Raw genomic sequence first — 22,545 nt, 5'->3', positions numbered from 1 at the left:
CGGATCGATGTCTTCCATTATAACCCGCCAGTCTTTTGTTTCACTGCTGGAAGAGACAGATAAATGAAAGTCTTCCGTACTGTGGTCCGACGTACAGTATGTGCTTTGAATTGTTACAGTATTCTGAGGTCCACTGTGTCGTTTACAGACTTCTAGTCATTCGTTAGTTTGAAGAGTAAAGTATGCTGTTGATGTTGTGCTTTAAACTTATTGATGGATGTCTCGGCGGAGTCAGATGTCCCCTGATGGTCAGGAGGTTGCGGTCAGTGTCTGTGTGGATGAGTGTTCAGCAAGAGAGGAGGGTGAACCAAATAAGCAACGAAAACAGAAAGAGAATGAACACACATCACAGATAGCGTCATCTATCCTCTGTTGTGATTGGCTCTTAGCAGGTTTCTCCCAGAATCCTGTGCAGGTCCTCAGGTAGAACACGCCCTTCTTCTCCACGACTGATATTCCTCACCATCCTGCACGTGTAAAACGCAACACAGACACACACACAGACCTTTTTTTTAACATATCTTCATTTCATCTTCATTCAATATTTTTATCTCCAGGATCAACACGTAGCCTGTTACCACATTCCTGACGAATCCTCATGCAGCAGCTGAATGACATCACCGCAGTTAAAGATGATGTCATCAGTGCTGGCCATGCTGCTTTCAACCATGACCCTGTACCTACCCGCCACCTAGAAAGAGTAGAAAGACAGAGCAGTGCAGCTATGTTGTTTCAGCCACCTACATCTATATACACAGTACATTCATTTGCAGATATATCTAAAATATATAGAACTTGGGTATGCACACAGGCGAGTATCATCGACTCCTAATGTAGAAAAGTCTCACCAGGGGGGTAGGTTGATCATCCTCCTCTGAGTCTGATAAATTGGACAGGTCTGTCGCGCCCCAGTCCTCCAGGCCATCACAGATCGCCACTGAGTGAGCAAGTACTGGCCAACCTGCAGGAGACAAAACTGCTGAGACAACTGAAAACTATAGTGCTAAAAATTTTAATCACTCAATCACCTATGTGTATCTATTGAGAAAAATGAAGCACATGATTTTCTGTTCATTCCAAACAAACCACTTTCTGCTTCAGAAAAGTTATGTGTGTATACTTTAGAGAGAGGCCCTACACTTCCATTGAGACCATCATTAAAGGGGAGTTGTCTGTGCTATGTGCCTTGAGATGACTTTGTTGCGATTTAGCGCTATACAAATAAAGATTGATTGATTGATTGATATATCACACATTTGTCATTTATATGCTGTTATAATGATGGATGGAAGTTCCAAAACTTAAAACGAATACATATAAAAATGCTGTCTTCAAGACAGAGGTTCTGAACTCTCCTTTTGCAAAATTACCTCTGCTTCCCCATAAAACTGTCAACAGATGATTCATACATGCCCACAGAGTATGATATATGAGATCTTTAAAGGTTAGGTCATTGAACAGGTTAAATGCTACAAACATCTGGGCACTAAAATTGATCATCAGCTGACATTTAATACCAATCTGTAATCTGTAAAAAGCTAATCAATGACTGCACTTCTTTCTGAAACTGGTTTGGGGTGTGTGGAAAACTCCATGGTAGAGTTAGTCATAATGTTTTATATTAAATGCCATCAAAAGGTTAAAGGACTGGTGTCTAGGATTTAGTGGCATCTAGCGGTGAGGTTGCAGATTGCATCGAAGTGAATACTCCTCCTCTTCCAAGTATGTGGGAGAACCTCTGGTGGCCACTCTCTAGAGAGCCATTGTTCGTTCTAAGATAATGAAAACACAACAGTTCCTATTTTCAGGTGATTATACGCCAGTAAAAACATTAATATGAATATTATATTCTATTTCTACCTAATCTTTTCTGCTAGATGCCACTACATTCTACATACCAGTCCTTTAAAAGTGCCTTTAAATGTACCACGTTGTGTTAATAAATCAATGTACCACTTTGTGTTAATAAATCATTTATAAAGGATTTATGGATTAATTAATGGAGTTAGTAAATCATTGGGACATGATTTTCAATAACCTAGCAATCCAAAAGCTATTCATAGGAGCTGATCTTAAGCTGATCTATAAAGCATTAGTGAATTATTTATTAAACAAAGCATTAATGCATCAAAACCCTTTATACTGACCACTTATCAAAAAGTGGCATTTCTATCATATATTTATGTACTTTATTGTATATAATATACCATCTGTTTAACTTTAAGTGTTTTCTTTGTTTCTCCTGGCTGCAAGACACATGTATCCTCAAGGTCAAAGTTTAAAGACACCAATTCTGGCCAAAGAAAGACCTACCAGAAATTTGAAGTGTTCAGTAGGGAAAATGTAAAAGGTTTTCATGAATTAGCTACACAGTGAATCAAACGAAAATGTGGCAAATGATTACTGTAAAGAAAATAATGCTACAATATGAGTCTAATTGATGTGTGCATCTGTGTTTGAAGAACTCACTGCGTCGAGGTGAGTGAACCACAGGGTCTGAGTGGGCGGGGCTACTGTGTATTGACTCCTCCCCCTGGTACCTGTGGGAGTAGCTTGTTGCCGAGGAGCTGTGAGGAACAGTGAGACACGCTGAGCAGCCTCCCACCGATGCTCCGCCCCACGATACACACACACCTGATGCACTAAACCACATCACCAAGAAAACAAGACCCAACCACAACAAAGGAAAACAAACAACAGCAACAACAACATTCACGGTGTCACAAAACGAGCTCATACCTCATCCACATTCTTTACATTTCAACAGCATTCAGTTCACAACCACATATATTTCAGCGTCTGACTGCACAGGACTTTTAAGGTCACAGCACAAATATTAAAGAGCATCACAGATCGCTGCAATATATGGAAATAGTATTTTGTTAACAGTGTTCCACGCACATATCAGGCCTTGATTAAACTCCATTTGCAAACAATCCACAGTGTTGTTTAACTTGCTTTAAGTAGTAGATGGGTGGAGTTTGTCCCATATACATAGTTCCACAAAAAGGGAGAAAATTACAAAATAAATGAAAGTCACTTTGCTTAAAAATGTGAAATTCTACCCATCTGCTATTTAAAATCGAAACATGCACAATCACATCCTCCATCTGTTAGAAAAAATCAAAAAAGTCACACAAGACAAAACTGATCATGATTACTAGTAGCAGAACTACTTAAAAGGATTAAACTGGCATTATAGCACATTTTCCAAAAAATCCATGAAAAGACTTAAAGCAGCAATGCATTAGTCCGTCTCAATACTTTCTCATATTCATATCCTATATGCTGCCCCGAGCCCATTGGCTCCTACTGAAGACATAAATCTTCACAAATGAACACAAAACTAAAAGAAACCACCAACAATTCCACTGACTTACAATTTTCTCCTTTGAAACACATCTAACATGTACACTCAACTTACTTACACTACACGCTTAACCTAGGATTAATAACATAACTGCCTAACACTTGAAAACTGTTCAAGCAGCTCGGTAGGCTGCAGTGGTTCTCAATCATGGTCAAGAGCAGTTTTGGATTTTATGACTACCTTTTTATCTATCAAGGACCTGGTATACACATGGGACGCCAGGTGAGTGTCGATAAGTAGCCAGTAAAATTAGAGACAAGCACCATCAAAACCAGTTATAAGTTAGGTCTCTGGAGTAGATTGAGTGTTAAGTGCTCTTCATGGTTCTAAAATTCAGCAGTTTCAATTTCAGCACCATGGAGAGTGTTACAGCCATCTGCAGGATTTGGCAATATAGTCACGAATGCCAGTTCTCAAAGGCAATGGCAACAATGCTAATGTTCAGTAGCAAAATGTGCACAAACTGCACACATATAAGCTCATTCTATAACGTCAACATCCCTGTGTACTGATAATCATGATGCTTTGTTAGATAAGATAGATGGATTAGAATGTGGATGGAATTGAGGGATTATTTGATCACCAAATCATTTCAGAAATTGAATTTTCATCGTCATAGGGGTGAAAAACATTTCCCTTAATGTATTAAGTTTTCAAAACAATTTCTGAATTGAGACAGGATTGAAAAGTGAGTTCATCCATTCCCACCACCACACATCAAGAAGTCACAAACTGACACGTGATCATAGTGAGGACATGCAGAGAGAATCACCTATCAGAGAGGAGGTTGTCTGAAAGTTGAAGAGAAGGAGCCTCATCTAAGAAAAGGGACAGAAAACACAGATGTGTGGCTCAGATTTAGGGAAACTGATTCATAAAAACAACAGACTGAATACAATCCCAAGACCTTCACATGAATACCCAAACATCTAATGTAGTTGTCATAACTTTGTGGGGAAAATTCGCTTTAAAAACAAGTCAGAAAACCTACTTTCCTAGAAAGCATTTAAGGTCCCATATTGTAGAAAGATAGATTTCTATGTCTTTCTTTCTGTATAAATATAATTATGCACATTCCAAGGAGAAATGCACACAGCCTGTATTTAGAAACTACGCCTTTAAACAAGCTGTTTAGATTTCCATAAGCTTGCAATGTGACAATTATACACCCCGCCTCTATTCAATGTGCACTTGTTTCATTTCAGCTGAGTGTGAGAGTCTCTTCTGCGTTTTGAGGAGAGGGGAGACAGACAGTTGAGGAAACGCTGCACAGTTGTTGGATGTCAGGAAGCAAATTTATCTTTGCACAGCCTTCCGAAGATTGGAAAACATGATCCTTCAAGTGGCCATTACGAATTACAGGTGAGTGTTTCCCAGAGTCCTGGTTTTACCTCCAGTGGCTACAGGCTAGACTACAGTCTGTTACCTGTGGTTGGGCTTGGTGTGCATCACTCAGAAAACAATCAGCCAAACAGAAGAGAGGGGCACTGAGCAGACACAAAACAGCCTGTTCTTGGTAGAGCTCCAGTGAGACGCTTAAGAGAGGAGATGTAAAACTATATCAAGATGTTTTTTTGTACTTAAAACCATAAAAAGATCCTGTTATGGATATCAAGACTTCAAATATAACTCTTAAAAAGTATAAAATATTGAACCTTTAACTGTGAAGTTTTCTGAGCCACATTGTGTTACATGTTTATATGTTAAAATAGATACAAAATATAAGTTTTATAGTATCTCTTAGATTAAATAAAATAGAGCTGGAAATCAACAAAGCATTTCAAAGAAATACCAAACATTGAGGCAACAAATGATTCATAATAACAGTAATAAAAACCTTGACGTAGTTTCTGCTGGTTGGTGAGAATTTTACGAATCTCCGTCAGCCATGTAACTTTCACCTCCACTGTGGGAGCCTAGACAGAAACACACACAGAGCACAGAACAGGACATGAGAGGCGTGTGAGAGAGGGTCCAGACACTGAAACTGACTGCAATATAATACAAAAATATAGACAAGTATGTCAAAAGTAAATACCTGAACTATGTACACCACTTCTCTGCCACTGTACCAGATTTCAAATTTCTTCACATCTCCTTTCACATTTTCTGTGATGCCCACTGCACTCATCTGCAGAAAGAGAGAAAAGTAATTACATTTGACTATTGTGTTATCATCATTTCTGACTACATTGTTATTAAGATAAAATGCAACAATGGATTATGTCCATCAATAAAACAATTCACCAGTACCCCAAACTGCAGCCTCTAAAATGCTCAGTTAAGTCTGAGTTTAATTAATAGTGCCAAAACATAATATGATAAGCTTCATAAAGGGAGGATGTATTGGAGGGCTGTTGAATTAGATTGCATTGGATGTAGCTAGGTGTACCTAATGAAGTGAGTGTATTATGTATTGTTACTCTGAGGCAGGATTTGAAGCTGTAGAACGGCGTCCTGTCATGAGTGTCCTCGTCTCTGCGCTTGCAGAAGAGCAGGGCGTGATCATAGAGGAAGAGATGTCTCTGCATGGGTTTGAACCTGGCCAGCTCCTTCATTCGCACCGCTGCCCTCTTATGGCTGATCCACACACTGAAGCTGCCCTGCATCACCACACGGCCCAGCTGGCCGAGGTCACCCTGAGTCAGATGTGCAGGAGGACAGACAAGAAAGTATCAGATATTAACTTTACCAACTAGTTAAACACACATAAACCAATACATTTATTATACTTCAATGTTTATAATGTTCAAGGTACACACAACATATGACATGGACCATATTTATCAACATCATCAGTAAACTTTTGCTATCTTTCACCCAACAGCATTGGTTTATATTGACATTTATCAACATGATTCAAGGTTATACCAAAGTGTTTGATGAATTACACAGAATTGTAGCTATTTGCAATTACATGTTTTTTTATTTTTTATTTTGGTTTATTTTTTTGTGGTGCAGTTTGTGGATTTTGAGGTGTTTATGCAGCGCATAATAAAAAGAACATCAAGCAAAAACAGTGCTAGAGAGCTCATAAAGATACAGATGAGGAATATTTCATCTATTTCAGATTAGACATAGTGATATAACATAACTCTAATATTTGAACTCTTACTGATTATGGCAACAATTGGAAATATTTTAACAATTATTGTTTTCAATTTTATAAACAGACAAAACCAAAAAATGTCTTATATTTTTTAAAGATTCAAGGTTCATGGTATACAATTTTTTACAAAATTCACAGAATCTATGAAAAATGCAAGTTAAAGGGCAAAAAAAAAACCCAAAATAAACACACACAAAAAGAACCATGATAACAACCAAACAGCCAATCTTAGAATCACAGGTCAGTAAACATTTTGCTCATAGAGACTGATGACAGTCTCCCAGGTTTTGTTGTTAAAACTGATGGAAACAAGTGACCCTGCATGCAGAACGAGTCAAAAGTCTTTAGGGCAAACCAACATATTTGGGGTTGTGACATGCAGTGCACTGTGGAGGAGAATAAGGGGAGAGCATCATTTCTAGTAAGGTGTGTCCTTGACAAAAAGTAAAGGGGTGCACACTTGTTAGTGCCCATTCTCGCCACTGTTCAAGCAACTACTGTGCATTTAGAAATCCCCAGATTTCAGTGGGTGGAGATCTCTGATTGTCTGGTATTGCAAGACTACAAATTGAGGCTTTATAATCTCAGTCAATCAATCTTTATTTATATAGCGCCAAATCACAACAAAAGTAATCTAAAGGCACTTTACACACAGAGTAGGTCTAGACCGTACTCTTTGATTAAATTTAAAGACACCCAACATTCCCACATGAACAAGCACTTGGCGACAGTGGCAACCTGTACAGGAAAACTTCCCTGTACAGCAATACAACATCAGACCCTCAATTCCACAAAGGAAAAACTTATTTTAAATCCAATTTGATTGAATCGTTGCCAATTCATCAAGATGATGGAAGTAAATGGAAAACATGATTAAACAAGAGTGAGAGGGAAATCTTTTTAAAACTTATTGTCCGCCTCAATAAAGAAACAGTACAGAGTGGCTGATTGTAATTTCAGCAGAGTACAGCAAATTACTTTTTTTCTGGTTGAAAGTTTTGATTGGATCATTTTACACTGAAGCATGAGAACGTGTCATAAATCCAGTATCCAGTAACGTGATTGTCCACTCTGCCTTATTTATTGATTTGACAGGCTGGCACCTGATATCCAGTGATGGCTATCTGATGCATGGAGTCGTTGACAGACTTCAGCAGCTCCAGCATGGAGTCCAGAGCCTCCTTCAGTTCACAGCGGTATCGCTGTTCCGTACAGTGCTTCAGCAGCTCCTGAACAATGACAGAAACACAGAATGACAGGTCAGTTTATTTAACCTAGTCTGTCTTGATGTCTGCCTGCACAAATGTCTGGATTTAAGTTTAATGACTGCCTGCCTATACTTCACCCAACAGTATTAGTTTATATTGACATTTATCAACATGATTCAAGGTTATACCAAATGTCTGCAACTCTACAAATGATTACATTTAGTCTAGATAAATGGCGTCTACCTTTTGACAATTTGTCTGTGTGGGAGTTTCAGATGTCCACGTGTGTTTTTATTTGTCTGTATTGCATTGTGTCTGTGTCTGTCATGCTGTTAATAAAACTGTCTTGATTCTCTGTGCCCATTTATCAATCTGAATGTAATGTTTGTTTATTTTTTCTAAGCAAAACCCATGACAGTGCAGACTGGCCTGACTGAATGATGTATTGTTTTCACTTTTGTGAATCAATAATCACAGCCAATAAAAAACAGACACACTGATAGTGATCAGACCAAGAAAAATGTAGACACAGTGTGCTCAATACTACATCGATACATGAATATTCCCTTTAGTAGTATCAGTTCCATTATATTTTTGGACTCTCCTGACATCTTATCATTTTCATGATGAAAAATGATGAAAAATGCTGTTTAACAAGCCCCACCGGGAAATCATGTTAAGTTATTGTTTTTCCCATGCTTTACTACCATTATGCAAAAAAACATGTCAGGATTTTCTAAAATGATGGACATTCAACCTCACAACAAATAGCTTTCATCACAGTGACTAAAAACTAAATCTTCTGAACATTCATGCCAGGTTTTCTTAATGTGTGCAGCTGTAGCTTTGAGAATGTGAGCTCCATTTCTACAGGATAGTCCATTACAGAACCTTGAGCAGCAGCTGGTACTTGGTGAGGCGTTGGACTGGTTTCAGGAGATAAGAGTCCAGACCCAGCTTGTGGTCCAGCTTCTTCTGGCACTCCTAAAGAGAGACAGCCAGAGATCCATTTTAGACAGATTTTTCTTCCTTTGATGCATAAGGCATTGGAAAACCAAAAGTGATTCGAATGGAAATAAGATTATACATCAAAGAGTATGTCTACCATAAGCACAAAACCAAATTACCTTCCTACCATCATTATGAGACAGTGAATGAATCATAGTACATATGTGTAAATACCTGAAAGAATGGTGAATCAGAGCATTGTCTCCATAGCAACTCAGAGCGAGGCTTGTTTTGGCAGTAACGCTCGTACACCTGGAACTTCTCCTTCTGCTCACACAAACAAACACACACATATATTAAAAGTCAAACTTGTATCTGTCATTTCTTTTGAAATCCCCCTACTACAGCTCCCTCCCTGTTTCCTTCTTCTCATCTTTCCTCACCCGTTGCAGGAAGCAGGCCCCCACCCTCTCTGGTGTCTCCAGGCAACTCTGCAGATCTTGGAGGAAGATCCTGAATGAGCATCCACGAGGCAAATGAAAGGCAACAGGATTGGCGTCAAAAGAGGGTGAGACAAGGACAACTCTGTGACAGCTTGTGAGCTCAGTGTGTGTGTGTGTGTGTGTGTGTGTGTGTGTGTGTGTGTGTGTGTGTGTGTGTGTGTGTGTGTGTGCATGAGTGTGTGTGTGTGTGTGTGTGTGTGTATGTGTGAGGCTTGCCTGCTGTGAAACTGGTAAATCTCTGGCATGTTGCCGAACAGAATGTCCTTCTGGCTGCGTAGAGCTGAGGGAAGGAGATTAGACATGGATGGGTCCTCCATTTCTGCCCTGTAGCCCTGATCAGAGGAGAGGAGAGGAGAGGAGAGGAGAGGAGAGGAGAGGAGAGGAGAGGAGAGGAGAGGAGAGGAGAGGAGAGGAGAGGAGAGGAGAGGAGAGGAGAGGAGAGGAAAACATGACAGAAGAAAGGAAAGAAGAAAGAGAAAGGAAATATGAACTGTGTTGCGAGGTTAAAGTCAGAGAGATATTTTTGTCGTATTTCATCATCTTTCCTGTGCTGTTGCTCTGCACTGCAAGCTGGCAAAAGCAAAATGCCTTAAAAAATAACCTCAACTAAACTCACCAGAAGGACAGAGAGTAGCTCGTCTACATAGATCCTCTCTGTAGCTATCAGTTCCTTCATAACATGGCTGGAAAGATAAACAGAAAGAAACAGTGAATAAAACTGAATGTTGAATTTAAAAACAACAGTCAGCCCTTTTTATACACTAAGAAAAAAGATCCCAAAGTGTCACATCCAACAAATCTGATGGGTAGCCTCATATAGTTGTAGTTATTGGATTTGTCACTAGATAGCATGTGCCTGCAGTTTGATGAAACTAAAATTGGAATTGAAAGGGAGACGATTCACCACTGTGGGAGAAATTCAGGAAGAAAGGGAGGGGTTTCTGGACACAGTGACAATCAATGTTTCCAGCAATAGGAGTTGCTGAATGTGAATGTGTTGTATTAGAACTCTGAAGGTGATTAGAAGGGAACCACTTAAAGGGTTTTTTTTATAATTCTGGGAATTTTAGGCCCCCAGTTTATTAGTTAGAGAGAAATGGTACAAGAGTCACAGGTCAAGCTTTAGGTCAAGGACCAGTTTAGGGATCATGTGCAACAGATGAACAATTGCATACCGTGTGACCTGCTCTGGATTGTCTTCTGCCTCAGATTCAGTTTCAGTGGTGGAGCCGTACAGACAGCTACGGTTGCCTTGGTAATCGTGCATCACCTCAATCTGATGAAACGCACATGAAAGAAGTTTTGCAGCAAGTTCTTGCATTTTATCACATCACATTTACAACAATGCTGCCTGTCTCATTTTAAAGGTTAACTGAAGAGCAAAAAGTGAGGTATTAGCAGTGACAATTATTTAAATTAATGTAATGAATTTACATGTCTATTCATCTCTTAATTGGGCCAGAAAACTGTATGTCAAGTGAGCACACAATGCAAGACACACACCCACGTTCCTGCTTATAGCACTTTAAACACAACACACTGAAAACCCCACACACATACCTTGCGTTGGCTGTTGTTCCTCCTCGCAGCTCTCTTGCCAGGAAGCAGGTCAAAGGAGAACTTGGAGTTTAGTACATTAAAGTCTACACCTGTGGAGATAATCACACAAACACACATGCACACAAATACGACTGGTGATAACAAAGCTGAGAAGAAATGTAGGCATAAGACTGTATATGAGATACAAGAGAGAACAAGTATGCCAAATGCTGAGAAGGGAATACTGGAGAGAAGAGAGTTGAGCGTAGGGCTTGTGGAGAAATTGAGGTGGAGATAACAGTATAATAATAATAAATCTAGCCATTGCACACACTCCAGAAATAAGCCTAAAAGTCCCATGAAACAAGTCATTTTTTTTTCTCTACTGTCAGAATATTTTAGAAAATAATTCAAAACAAGTGTAAATCATTGCAGAGGGTTATACCATGTTTAGGGGAGAAGAGGGGTGACTTGCAGCGCTGTGAGGTCTGGTCGGGTTCAGGTCGGGGGGCCACCAGTTGAATGGGTCTGATCTGCAAATCCGCCAGCTTCCTCAGACACTGCTCTCTGTTTCTGATCATGGACTGCACCGAGTTGAGCTTCTCTGTTACCATGCAGATTTGTGACTGGAGAAGACATAAAGTGTAAGTTAAGGTGAAACATGAGCCATATGTGTGTGTTTGTATCAGTGGAGGTGGGCTACCTGCAGCTGTGGGGTGAGTATCGCTTCAAACTCCAGGCTCACAATGTCCTGGTTGTTTCTCAAAGTGGATGGCGCCCTCTCCTGGTGACTGCTTAGGTACTGCAATGCATCCAGTGCTCCCTCTCTGGTTTGGAATTTGTCCACCATCTGACTTGCAAGCAAATAGGCACCTTCGTCACACCACCGAAGGGCCTAAATACACACAGATAAACACATATGACAACACAAGAAGACACACATGTACACAGCTGATATCACTGATACATTTTGTTTCAATATAAATATAAATATGAATATATATATGTATATACATAGAGAGAGAGAGAGAGAGAGAGAGAGAGAGAGAGAGAGAGAGAGAGAGAGAGAGATTTCTAATTGATTGAAAACAAAGAAAGAAGAGATTGACTTGATAACATTTAACAATTGTCTCTTTGCTGTCATATGTGGCACACAAACATCAATAGTACGGTGGCAACTGAGGATTATTTTCATTATCGATTATACTATAGATTATTTTCTCCATTAATCAATTATATTTGTGTCTATTCAATGTCAAACATTAGTGAATAATTAATTCATTCTCAGTTCAATTTCCTACAGCCCAAAGCGATGCCTTTATATGTCGATATGTGCAGCCAACAGTCCAAAACCCAAAGATAATCGATGTACAATTATGTTAAAAATAATTGATTATTCGACTAATCAATAGCTGTCTCTGAGGAGCACAAATCTAAGATAGGAAACAGACAGATACAGACATGGCCGAAAATATCAGTACCATTCCAGCTTTAAAACATTTTTAAAAAAATAATCTATTGAGTTGAAACTGACAGAAATATATGTTATCCATTATTCTTTATTTCACACTAATTATAACTTATACCTTGTTTTTGTTTTTGTTTCTTACAACTGAACATATTATTTAACACAATAAAACAAATGAAAATGGCATGGCCAAAAATGTTGGTAACTGTAACTTAATTTTATGGCACAGCCTTGGGAGGCAATAGCTATAGTCAAGCCCTTTCTGTAACTCTGAATAATGTTTCTACACCTCTCCACTGGTAGTTTGACCCACTCTCCTTGAGCAAACTGCTCCTATTGCTCCTAATGTTGATGTTCAATGGGATTCAGATCAGGACTCATAGTATGCCATGTCAGGTCCAACATTTTCTTTCCATCCACTCTTGAGTGCTTTTTGATGTATGTTTGGGGATCCATAACCTGTTACTTAGACAAAGCTGTTTGACACTGGACTGTATGTTTGGCTCCAAAATGCCTTGATAGTCTCCTGATTTTATTGCATCCTGCACAGATTCAAGGCAGCCAGGGCCTGAGCAGCAAAGCAACCTCAAAACCTCACTGAGCCTCCTCCATGTTTCACAGTAAGTATGGTGTTCTTTTCTTTGAAGGCTTCATTTTTTCTTCTGTAAATAGGGTTGGTGTGATTTACCAAAAAGCTCTAATTTTATTGTATCTGTCCAAAGCACATTTCCCCAGGAGGACTGTGGCTTGTCAACATGCATTGTGGCAAAGTCCAGTCTGGATTTTTTGTGCCTCCCTCTTAGAAGTGGGGTCTTCCTGGGTTTTCTACCATGGAGGCCATTTTAATTCAGACAGGGACTAATGGTGTGACTTCAAACTAATGTACCTTGAACTTGAAGGTCAGCCTGGATCTGTATTATAGTTTTCCTTTGTTCTATCTTGACCGTTCAAGCAATCCCTCTGTTCAATTTTGGGCCAGTTTTGTTGGCCAAAGTTCCAGGGGCCTGGAGAGGGTCTTGTAACCTTTATGTTGACCATGTTTGGCTATTACCTTTTTTCTTATGTCTTCAGACCACTCTCTAGTTTTCCTTCTGTTTTTCATGTTCAGTGTGATGCACACAGTGACACAAAACAGCAGAGTGAGTATTTTTCTTCTAGTATAAGATTGAAAACCTTATAAAACTGTGATATTAATTTATACACAATAGTCTGCTAAAATATCACTACCAATCAATTATTTTTTACAACACTTAAAGGGACCAACAATTGTATCCAGGCTATTTTAGAAATTCTTTGTATAATAAGCATGAGTTCAGTTATTGTCACAACTTATTTGTTTTGTTCTATTGCAACCCAAACATAGACATGCACATGATAATAACATATCTTTTAATTTCAAAGCTGTTCAGGGCAAATGGTGCATTATTTTAATCAAATGCAGGGGTACCAATCATTTCAGCCACATCTGTATACTGTAGTTTGGGGGCATTGTACACCTGCGCTTGTGAGAATGATTTTTTCTTTAACCCTTTGACATAAAAACAAATATAGAAACAAACATAGAGCTTACAGTCATTGTGGTTTGTGTTGAAACTTGCATGGAAAAGTGGAGAACAAAATAATGTCAAATGGAAACAAAACAGCAGTGAAACAAAAATACAATTAATGATTTTTTTTGTTGAGTTTTGCATGTGTAAATCTGCTAATATCATACTGTTTGAGCGTGTATCATGTCAGCATTTCTACCTCTTCAAGGCGGCGCAGCAGGTCTCGTGCTCGAATGAGCGAGGCCCGCTTGGTTCGTATGGCAGTAGTGATGACATCACAGAGATGTCGCAGCTCATTGCAGCGCTGCACGATGAGTGCCAGGGCATAGTGGTGGTTGGCAGCCAACTGGTGACCATGCAGAATCACCACCTGGGCACGAGCCATCTCCTCCTGAAATACCATGGTATAAATGTGTGTTGTTCAGCTTGGTCACTTCGTTTAAAATACATCTCAATCTATAAGTGTGTGTTTGTGTTTGACCTGAGCATGTTTGTCCAGTAGCTCCAAATCTCTCAGAAGTTGTTCCGTTTGAACCACTGTTGTTCCCACAGAGGCAATCTCCTTTTCCTGAGCTGAGAGAAACTCCAGCTTCTCCTCCATCTACACACACATACACAAAATTAATCATCACAGTGCTGTAACATAATAATCTAATAATAATAATAATAATAAAACTTTATTTATACATCTCCTTTCATATATAAAATGAAGCTGTTAGTGATTTAGAGGAGAAAATCAAATCAAAAATAGGTATTAAAAAGAAGACAAGTGAAAATTATAAAGAAATATAGAATCATAATATTAATAAAGCATAATTAATTCATTATAAGCACAAAACTGTTGTAAAGATATAAAAGAAGTATCAAAAAACCCAGTGATGTTAAAAAATTAAATTAAATCAAATTAAAAGCAAGATAATAATAAGAAGTATAGGCTGTTTTTTAAAACTATCAACAGAAGTTGCATGTCTACTTTGTGGTGGGAGTATGTTCCAAACCGTTGGTGCATAAAAACAGAAGGCTGCTTCACCATCATGTTTTATAGCTAATTTTTGGAACATTTAGCAAGTCTGCTCTACACGACCCGAGGAGACAGTTTGGAAAATACACAGATAAGCAATCAGAAATGCATGAGGGTGCTGAACCATTGAGAGCCATAAACAATCTTCTGTGACACAAGCAGCCAGTGTAATGATGCTAAAACTGGAGTAATGTGATCTCTTTTCCTGGTTCTTGTAAAAACCCTGGCTGTTGAATTCTGTATAAGCTGCAGCCAGTTGTCTTTCTGGCATCTTCCGAGCAGGCAGGCAGGCCAAATGTAACTCTAGTAATATGTATGTGTGAATTTAAATCTAAGTCAGAATCAAGAATAACAATTGTCATCAAACTCTAAAGACCTTATGGCACTCAATTTCACACCTCTCCTGAAAAACATTGAAGACGACCTAGCCAGATGGAACAAACTACCACTCTCTCTTATAGGATGGATTGCAGCAATAAAAATGAGTGTACTACCAAAACTCATCTACCTATTTCAAATGATCCCAGTTACTCCCCACAAAAAATGGTTCAATAAACTAGACAGAAAAAAACAGAACCAAACTATCCACTTTACAACCCTCAAAGTCATTAGGAGGCCTAGAAGCCCCGAACTTTCACCTATATTTCATATATGCTCAACTACAGTATATAAAACACTGAACAACAGATACCACCCCAACACTATGTTTAGACACAGAACTCACTAGCACACTACCACTCACATTAAAAGACTTACCGTTCATAAATGACACAATAAAGAAGCATCAATGTTTCCACAATCCAACAATAAGGACAACACTTCTAGCATGGTGGAAGGTCTGCAAACTCAAAGGATACTCACCATTTCCATCACCATTAACTCCCATCTGGTATAACCCCATGTTCACAATCAACAATAAACCTATGATCTTCCACATCTGGAAAAAACTTGGTATCACACATTTAACCCATCTCTTTGGGGCGGACCTCTTTGCGACCTTTGGCCAACTGCAAGAACAGTTCAACCTACCCAACACCTGCACTTTTCAATACATCCAGCTTAAATCAGCGATAGAAAGCCATATCAAACATTACAGATCCAACTTGTACCAAACGTCACTGCTTGCAAAATGCAAATGACCACACCCACTAACACATGGACAACTGACCTGAATCTTAATCTCAATAACTCATCATGGCAAAAAAATAAGTTTAAATACCTTCAACATGTCTGACAATACAAAAATCCAACAAATTCAATTTAAGATCCTTCATAGAGCACACATCACCAAACATAAACTCCACATCATGGGATTCATTGATTCAAATCATTGTTCAACCTGTAACCAAATAGACAATTACATTCATGCATTCTGGCTCTGTACACACATCCAGCCATTTTAGTCGGAGGTTGCCAAGAGGCTCTCCCGAATCTTTGACCTCAGCATTCCAATGACACCATCTCTCTGCCTGTTGGGTGACCTGTCGGACATCACTGTCAAAACACCTCAAAAGAAATTTATACTAATATCCCTTACAATAACAAAGAAAATAATACTACTACACTGGAAAGACAGAACAAAAATCTCAATCATACAATGGCTCGAATCACTAACAAACCATTCAAATATGGAACAACTGACCTTCACAATAAAAGACTAAATTGAACAGTATAATGAAATCTGGCTACCATTTATCAACTTAATAAAGGAGAGCTGAATCCTCCTCTCCCACAACTAATCCAAGTTTGCTAAAAATCTTTTGTCTCTGTTCCTTAGTTACCACTTACAAGAATTTATGTTTTGTCTTTTTTGTCTCATTTAATTGAAGAAAATTATTGGTCATCATCTTGTTCCAAGCTGGAGAGGCAATTTATGATACAGATAAATACAACAGAATGTCATCAGTATAACGATGATAATTCATACTATGATCACCAATAATTTTATCAAGTGGTAGCATATATAAACAAAATAATAAACAGGATAACAAAAAGGCTATAATACTTACCAGAGACATGGTTGCTGAGGCTAACAAGATATCTTCTGCCAGTGAGGTATGTGCACCTTTTAAACCAATCTAATTTTCAAGTCTATTTAGAGGACACTTACTATGTGGAATGCAGTATTAAGTTAAGTATCAGAATAGATACATTTTTGTTATCTGCACTCATTCCAAGATCATTAGTTTTTACCAGTGCTGTTTCAGAGCTGTGTCCTCTTCTAAAGCCAGACTGAAATCGATCATGAACTCATCCAACTGTTTAAGCAGTTCCTTTTTAAGGAAAGGCATGTTGGGAATGGGTCCATAGTTGCTCAGCACAGAGGAGGGTTGAAGGCTGTGTTTTTGAAGTAGGAGCTAGAGCTGTTTTAAGTGCATCTGGCAAAGTTACTGTCTCTAGAGAGCAATTAATAATGTATAGGTCAAGAATAAAACCATCTAAAACCTTTTTTAAAAAGCAGTAGGAATTGCATCTTATAACTTTGCATCCAGGGAGCGTTCCAAGCTGGAGAGGCAATTAGTATATTACTATAATGGGAAGAAGTGTAAGAGTGTCAGGAGAATATGATTTAAGGGGGAACTCCGACAGATACCAATAATCCCACCTGCTGGAAACTCATTTCATAGTGCAACAGCTGGAGGTACTGCTGCATCTTCAGGTGGTGTTTCTCGAAGAAGCCATCAAATGCCTCCTCCATGTCTCGGAGCTGAGCCAGGAGCCTTGAACACACATACATATACAGTATAAAACACAAATTTACACACATGCTGCATGATACAGTTTAGTAAGATGATCAATGCTTGTTCCAATACTATATCTATTATTTTAAAAACAATCATTGACTGTACAATTTCTCTACAGAAGATTAAAAAATGTCTGAACACGCTGCACCTCTGAACCGTGTCCATATCTGCTTGTATCTCCCTCTCCTCATCTATGTCTCTCTTAGAGGCCTTGACAGTCTCTAGGTTGGACAGTAGCAGACGCCCTTCTTTTAGCACACTCCGGATATCATCCTAAAACAAGAAAACCCGACAATGAAATCATAAAACACACAACACCAGCATAAAATACAAAACACATAGAGAGAAGTCAAATACAAGAACTGCCACAGAAGAAGTCTTTGCAGAGTTAGGAAGAATGATATAGAACAAGAGCGAAAAACCTTCATCTGTCGGTATCGGTGTGTGTGTGAGTGCAGCAGGAACTCAATAGCATTGGGCTCATCCGGAAGTTCAGCCTCAGACAGCTCTGATCCAAAGCCCTGCAGCAGCTGTGCAATCTCCTTTACTGTCACTGCAAAGGTCTCAATGGACTGCAAACACACAAACATACAGACCTCATGACACCTTGTTCTGTAGTTTTGTTTGGTCAATCTTTATTTAGGCCCAAACTTATGTTTTTGTGTAGGACTGGGCAATAATTCACATCAGTAATTGCCCCCACCCACTCACAAACACTTTTGGAGTGACACTGACAGGAACAAACAAAGATGTCTGCATGTTTCACTAACTAAGCTGAATGGTATGGTCAAATTTACTACGACACATTGTGTAATTTTTCAGCTTTGCCATGCTGATTTCCCAAACTGTTAATTAAACCATTTCCCGAGCTAGTTTAATATTTATTGAAGGTTCCATAGTTTCCTGAAATAAGTAAATAGTTTCATTTCTGAGTATTTGTTCTAGGTTTTGGAAACGGCATTACTGCTTGTGTGAAGTCAAGCAGTAATGTTAGTTATTAAGCTATATGAGTAATGGACTGTAATAATTGCTGTACTATTCTTGGAGACACTTACAGTAAAAGCAGTGAAAGCCTCTGTCCTTTTATGTCCCAAAGGACACAGAGGGACTCAGTTGCACAATAGTTTTATTCTATATTTTAATGTTTTATTTTCATTTCTAGCATGTTTTTAGCTTAACAGCAACCTGCATGTTCGAGTAGACTGAGAAAGTCTCAGTGTGTAGGCTATACCGTGCGGAGGACGATCCAGTCACTCTGGCAGTATTGCACTTTTCCAGTGAACTCTGATGTCAGGTGGTTCTCATCGATGTAGCGTAGCAGGTCACCAACTGAACGCAGCATCACCACCTAAAAACACAGAAGAAGAGATTAAAATGAATAGGAAGATTGTGTGTTTGGAGCAGATACAACAGGACTGAGCTGCATGATTTTGTTAAAATACTGATAAAAGTTTTCTCACTGGCATCTTTAACAGGAAGTCATCCTGGCTGAAGCGAAAGCCCAGGTCAGTGCTTGAGGACGGACTAGGGGCAGAGCTTAACAAGCCGGTGGGTCGGAGCACCAAGACCAGATGCAGATTGCCTGGAAATGAGGTCTGAAGGAGGAAGAAGTATATTATTTTATTTACACTGTAATAGCATTAGATATAGTAGAAGAGGTAATATTATGCCACAAACATCAAACAATATCAGCATCTGTGAACCTTTAATTAATGCTATTAATTTACAAGCAGTTAAATGAAAGCAGTTAATTGTTTTGTGCCAGTTAATTACCTTCTGGTGGTTTTTACATTTTTTAAACTGGAGTCCAAATGTGAATCAACCTCAGACAGCAATGTAACATGGCTCTGACTCCTATGGATTTAAGACTAAGGGCCTATGTGAAATAGCTTGAATTTATCTTGAGAGAAAATACTTCTGGCTGAAAGTGTGGGTTATGTGGATTTACAGTACATCACCACATCCCTGGAGTAGAGCAGAGTTGGGGGATGAGAGGAGTCAGTCAGAATTGATGGCAGCTGAATGTTGTTACTTGTGCAGTCTAGCAGAGCTCAACACAGCATCAGCATCTCTCGGTGTCAATCTGAGAAGTATTTAACTCTCCACAGCACCTCAGCACGTCTTACAGTCAGCTCCTGTGACTGACTCTGCTTTCTCATCTATCTTCTCTCCTTCGTTATCAACTGCCTCACATGTCCTCACATTTCATGCCTTCTTAACCACTTTACACAAAAGTACTGTAACTTTTTTCAAGACTTTACAGTGACAGTTAAAGTGTTAATTGGTTAAAAACCACTTCTACTTATTTTGCCCTTCTCTTTTTTCCCCACCACAATTCTTTTGTTTTCTGCTATTTTTCTGTTGCTGTTGTTTATTCATGCAGCAGATAATTTATCTGACTTGTATATGACCATGTTACTAGAAATGCAGCAAATAACACTGGTTGAAATACACTGGTCTACTGTTGGAGCTCTGAGTGATGTCTTCTTGCTTCCAGCTTGGACCAATGACTACAGTAAGACTGATAACTACTGAGCAGATCACCAATCAAGTGGACTACCAATTACAGTATAACTCTTTCCTTCTTGTCTTCTCCATCTCCTCTTCCCTCCTCCAAAATACCGACTGCCCACTCAACATTTTCCCAGTACTAACAAATCATATGAGAAGAGGAATTATTAATCATGAGGGAGACTTTTACACTTTCCACTTGTGGTGACTGAAAGAACTGGTCTGGCAGGGAAAGTGAACTGTGTGGCTGACATTATCCTCTACTATAACATGTTCAGTGCCATCTGATAAAGCAAACAAACGTTTTTTTTCCCTCAGTGTAAGATGGTAAGTTTGTTGCTTGCTCTCAGAAACAAGGCAAATATCTTAGCACAAATGGACTTGTTCTCAGACGATTTCACTTTTAAGTTTTTAAACCTTAAAACCAGAAAATGCTGACCTCATACCAAATACACATACAGCTTTCTGTCCAGTTCACCTGCATGAGCATTTCACACTAGGAGATGCACAAGGTAAATCCAAATGATTTAAAACATTAACCTTGACATTTTTTATACAGCAGCCATGGTGGATATTACTGGATGTCTGCAGACCTGTCAGCTCCTCTGCAAATGCATTTAGATTTATGGACATCAAGTGTGTGAGACATATTCCCAAATCTGTTACATAAAGCTGCGTAACTTAATACCACACATAACACACTCCACACAGTTACAGACTGCAGTGTCAAAGCTGATACAGCCCCTTGCTGCTCTGCAGTTGCAGTCCAAACAGAGAGGCACAGGCTCGCATACGTTTGCCATTGGCCTGTCCTGGTCCCCTGCACAGACTCTTAACATGCACCTGCTACCTGATGTGAGCAGTCAAGATATTCAAGACATATTATATATCTAATGCAGTCTGCACTGCACTGAGGACACATCCCAACCCCTGTGTCGCAGGACTGAACTGTCTCAAGAACAGCTCGTGCATCTATCTCCTCTCTCTGCTGCAGTATCCTCTTCGCCCCGTATGAAGCCTCCCACCTCCCACCCCCCGGCAGAGCTTACCGCGGCCCGGCGCAGACGGGGGAACCCCCGCAGCGGGTTGGACTCGGCCATGGCTGTCAGTGCTTCCTTGTCCCCTGTTCTCCCCGAGTCCGGGAAGTCTGCAGCGGGACGTGGTGTCGGGAGCGAGCAGCCGCAGCGATGGCACGGTAACCTACACTGCAGTGTCCGGGAGGGCCGAGCGGCGCGCTGAGTGCGCACCAGACTCACTTGTGCTCTGTACCAGGATGGGGTGTGTTTCTCTTACCTGACGTCAAAGCCTAAATAAGTTGGCCACTCCGCAGTTGCGCTGCACAATATCCCCATGTTATAAATGAATGAAATTACCAGTCGAAACTATGACTTACTTGTTGGCACATAGCAATAATTTATGAATATAATGCTGTAAAATATAGAAAATTAGTTGTCTTTCAACTTGAAGATGACTTATTCCTTCCCTGTTTTTGTATATTGAGTAGACAAAGAAGCATTAATAATGAAACGCAGTAATAGGGGAAAATAGAAGCTAGATGGGGCAGTTGAATCATTTCCGCTGGATCCACTAGATGGCGCTTGAGACTAGGGAGATTAGACGCTTCTGGATCACCTTTTGACATGAACAGGACATTTATCTGTTAGAGGCATTGGAGCAAACATTGTTGGGCCCTTAATTAACTTTCTTACTTATTATAAGCCTATTTTATATTTTCATTTTATCTTTTTTGTAGAGCACGTTGGGCTGCATCTTTGAGTGAAAAATAGGCTACACAGAAAGTTGTCAAGCCAATACCCATCCTCTGTGCATGAAACATATCCTGTGCCTTCAAGTTCATATTAACACAGAGAAATGTGTATGTATATGTTGTTTTACCATCAAGCATGATTGTAGGCACGCATCATCTATATGATATCTGTGATATATTTCTCTCTTCTCAGCTCATCTACTTTTGTCTTGTTAACGTAAAGTTATACTCACCTAACTATATGTCATACTTCATCTTATAACTTTGCATCACTTCATCTCATTTTATAACCATAAATATTTCATTGTTCTGGTTTTGTCATTTGGCTCACACTCACACTGAAAAAGGCTCAACTGCCAACAGCTCCTTCTAAATAAAACCACTCAGTACATGGGAGCAGTGCCAATTTGGGCTTGAGGATTTGTTATACTGAATAAACCATATATATATACATTTCTGTCTTTTTTAGTTCAGAGATTTATCTGTTATGTATTCCTATCAAACTATGTAAATGTTTTCAAAAGAGGGGAGTGAGAATACATAGTTTGGAATAAAATGAACATCTAGGCAGATTTTTTTATCAATCTAAATAAGTGTGTCACACTTGGTATAAAATTGTAAGTTAAAGTCACTCCTAATACTCAATTTAAATGTGCCCACAGATAAATTAAGCTATTGCAGTTACAGTGTGTAGTTGAAAGGAAGCAGAGATGGAGAGTATAAAAGTCAAAATAACACAATCACGTCAGTAAAGCTGTATCTAAACCTAATGGCCTTTATTCTTGGTGAACCACCACAATACTTCTGTC

At 39.2% G+C, this 22,545-nt stretch overlaps 1 protein-coding gene across 1 annotated transcript; it reads right to left on the bottom strand.

Moving 5' to 3' along the window:
• Positions 1 to 307: 307 nt before the first annotated feature.
• Positions 308 to 21,068, bottom strand: LOC128371139 (proto-oncogene DBL). Its single transcript, XM_053331368.1, has 26 exons — positions 21,018 to 21,068; positions 18,918 to 19,052; positions 18,689 to 18,805; positions 17,880 to 18,029; positions 17,606 to 17,730; positions 17,319 to 17,433; positions 14,174 to 14,293; positions 13,892 to 14,083; positions 11,381 to 11,572; positions 11,123 to 11,303; positions 10,699 to 10,787; positions 10,314 to 10,414; positions 9,755 to 9,821; positions 9,355 to 9,470; positions 9,079 to 9,148; positions 8,870 to 8,962; positions 8,579 to 8,671; positions 7,583 to 7,708; positions 5,794 to 6,009; positions 5,409 to 5,501; positions 5,208 to 5,286; positions 4,143 to 4,188; positions 2,470 to 2,642; positions 849 to 961; positions 579 to 691; positions 308 to 467 (listed from the first exon to the last, which is right to left on the bottom strand). The coding sequence occupies exons 1-26, from the start codon at positions 21,066 to 21,068 to the stop codon at positions 386 to 388; spliced, it is 3,048 nt and encodes a 1,015-aa protein (XP_053187343.1). The 3' UTR covers positions 308 to 385.
• Between the last annotated feature and the right edge of the window lie 1,477 nt (positions 21,069 to 22,545).

Source organism: Scomber japonicus, chromosome 13 (genome assembly GCF_027409825.1).
Source record: "Scomber japonicus isolate fScoJap1 chromosome 13, fScoJap1.pri, whole genome shotgun sequence".
Taxonomy (NCBI): domain Eukaryota; kingdom Metazoa; phylum Chordata; class Actinopteri; order Scombriformes; family Scombridae; genus Scomber; species Scomber japonicus.
Note: the sequence above shows the minus strand (reverse complement) of the source record. Positions and strands in the feature narration are given on the sequence as shown.

Bases quoted from the DNA above. Each gene is read 5' to 3' on its own strand.
- LOC128371139 (XM_053331368.1), bottom strand. From the start codon at position 21,068: ATGGCCGAGTCCAACCCGCTGCGGGGGTTCCCCCGTCTGCGCCGGGCC. The intron at 18,030-18,688 runs GTATAGCCTACA...GTGTGTTTGCAG, and splicing joins ACTGGATCGTCCTCCGCACG to TCCATTGAGACCTTTGCAGT. The intron at 7,709-8,578 runs GTTCTGTAATGG...GTCATTGTTCAG, and splicing joins AGTACCAGCTGCTGCTCAAG to GAGCTGCTGAAGCACTGTAC.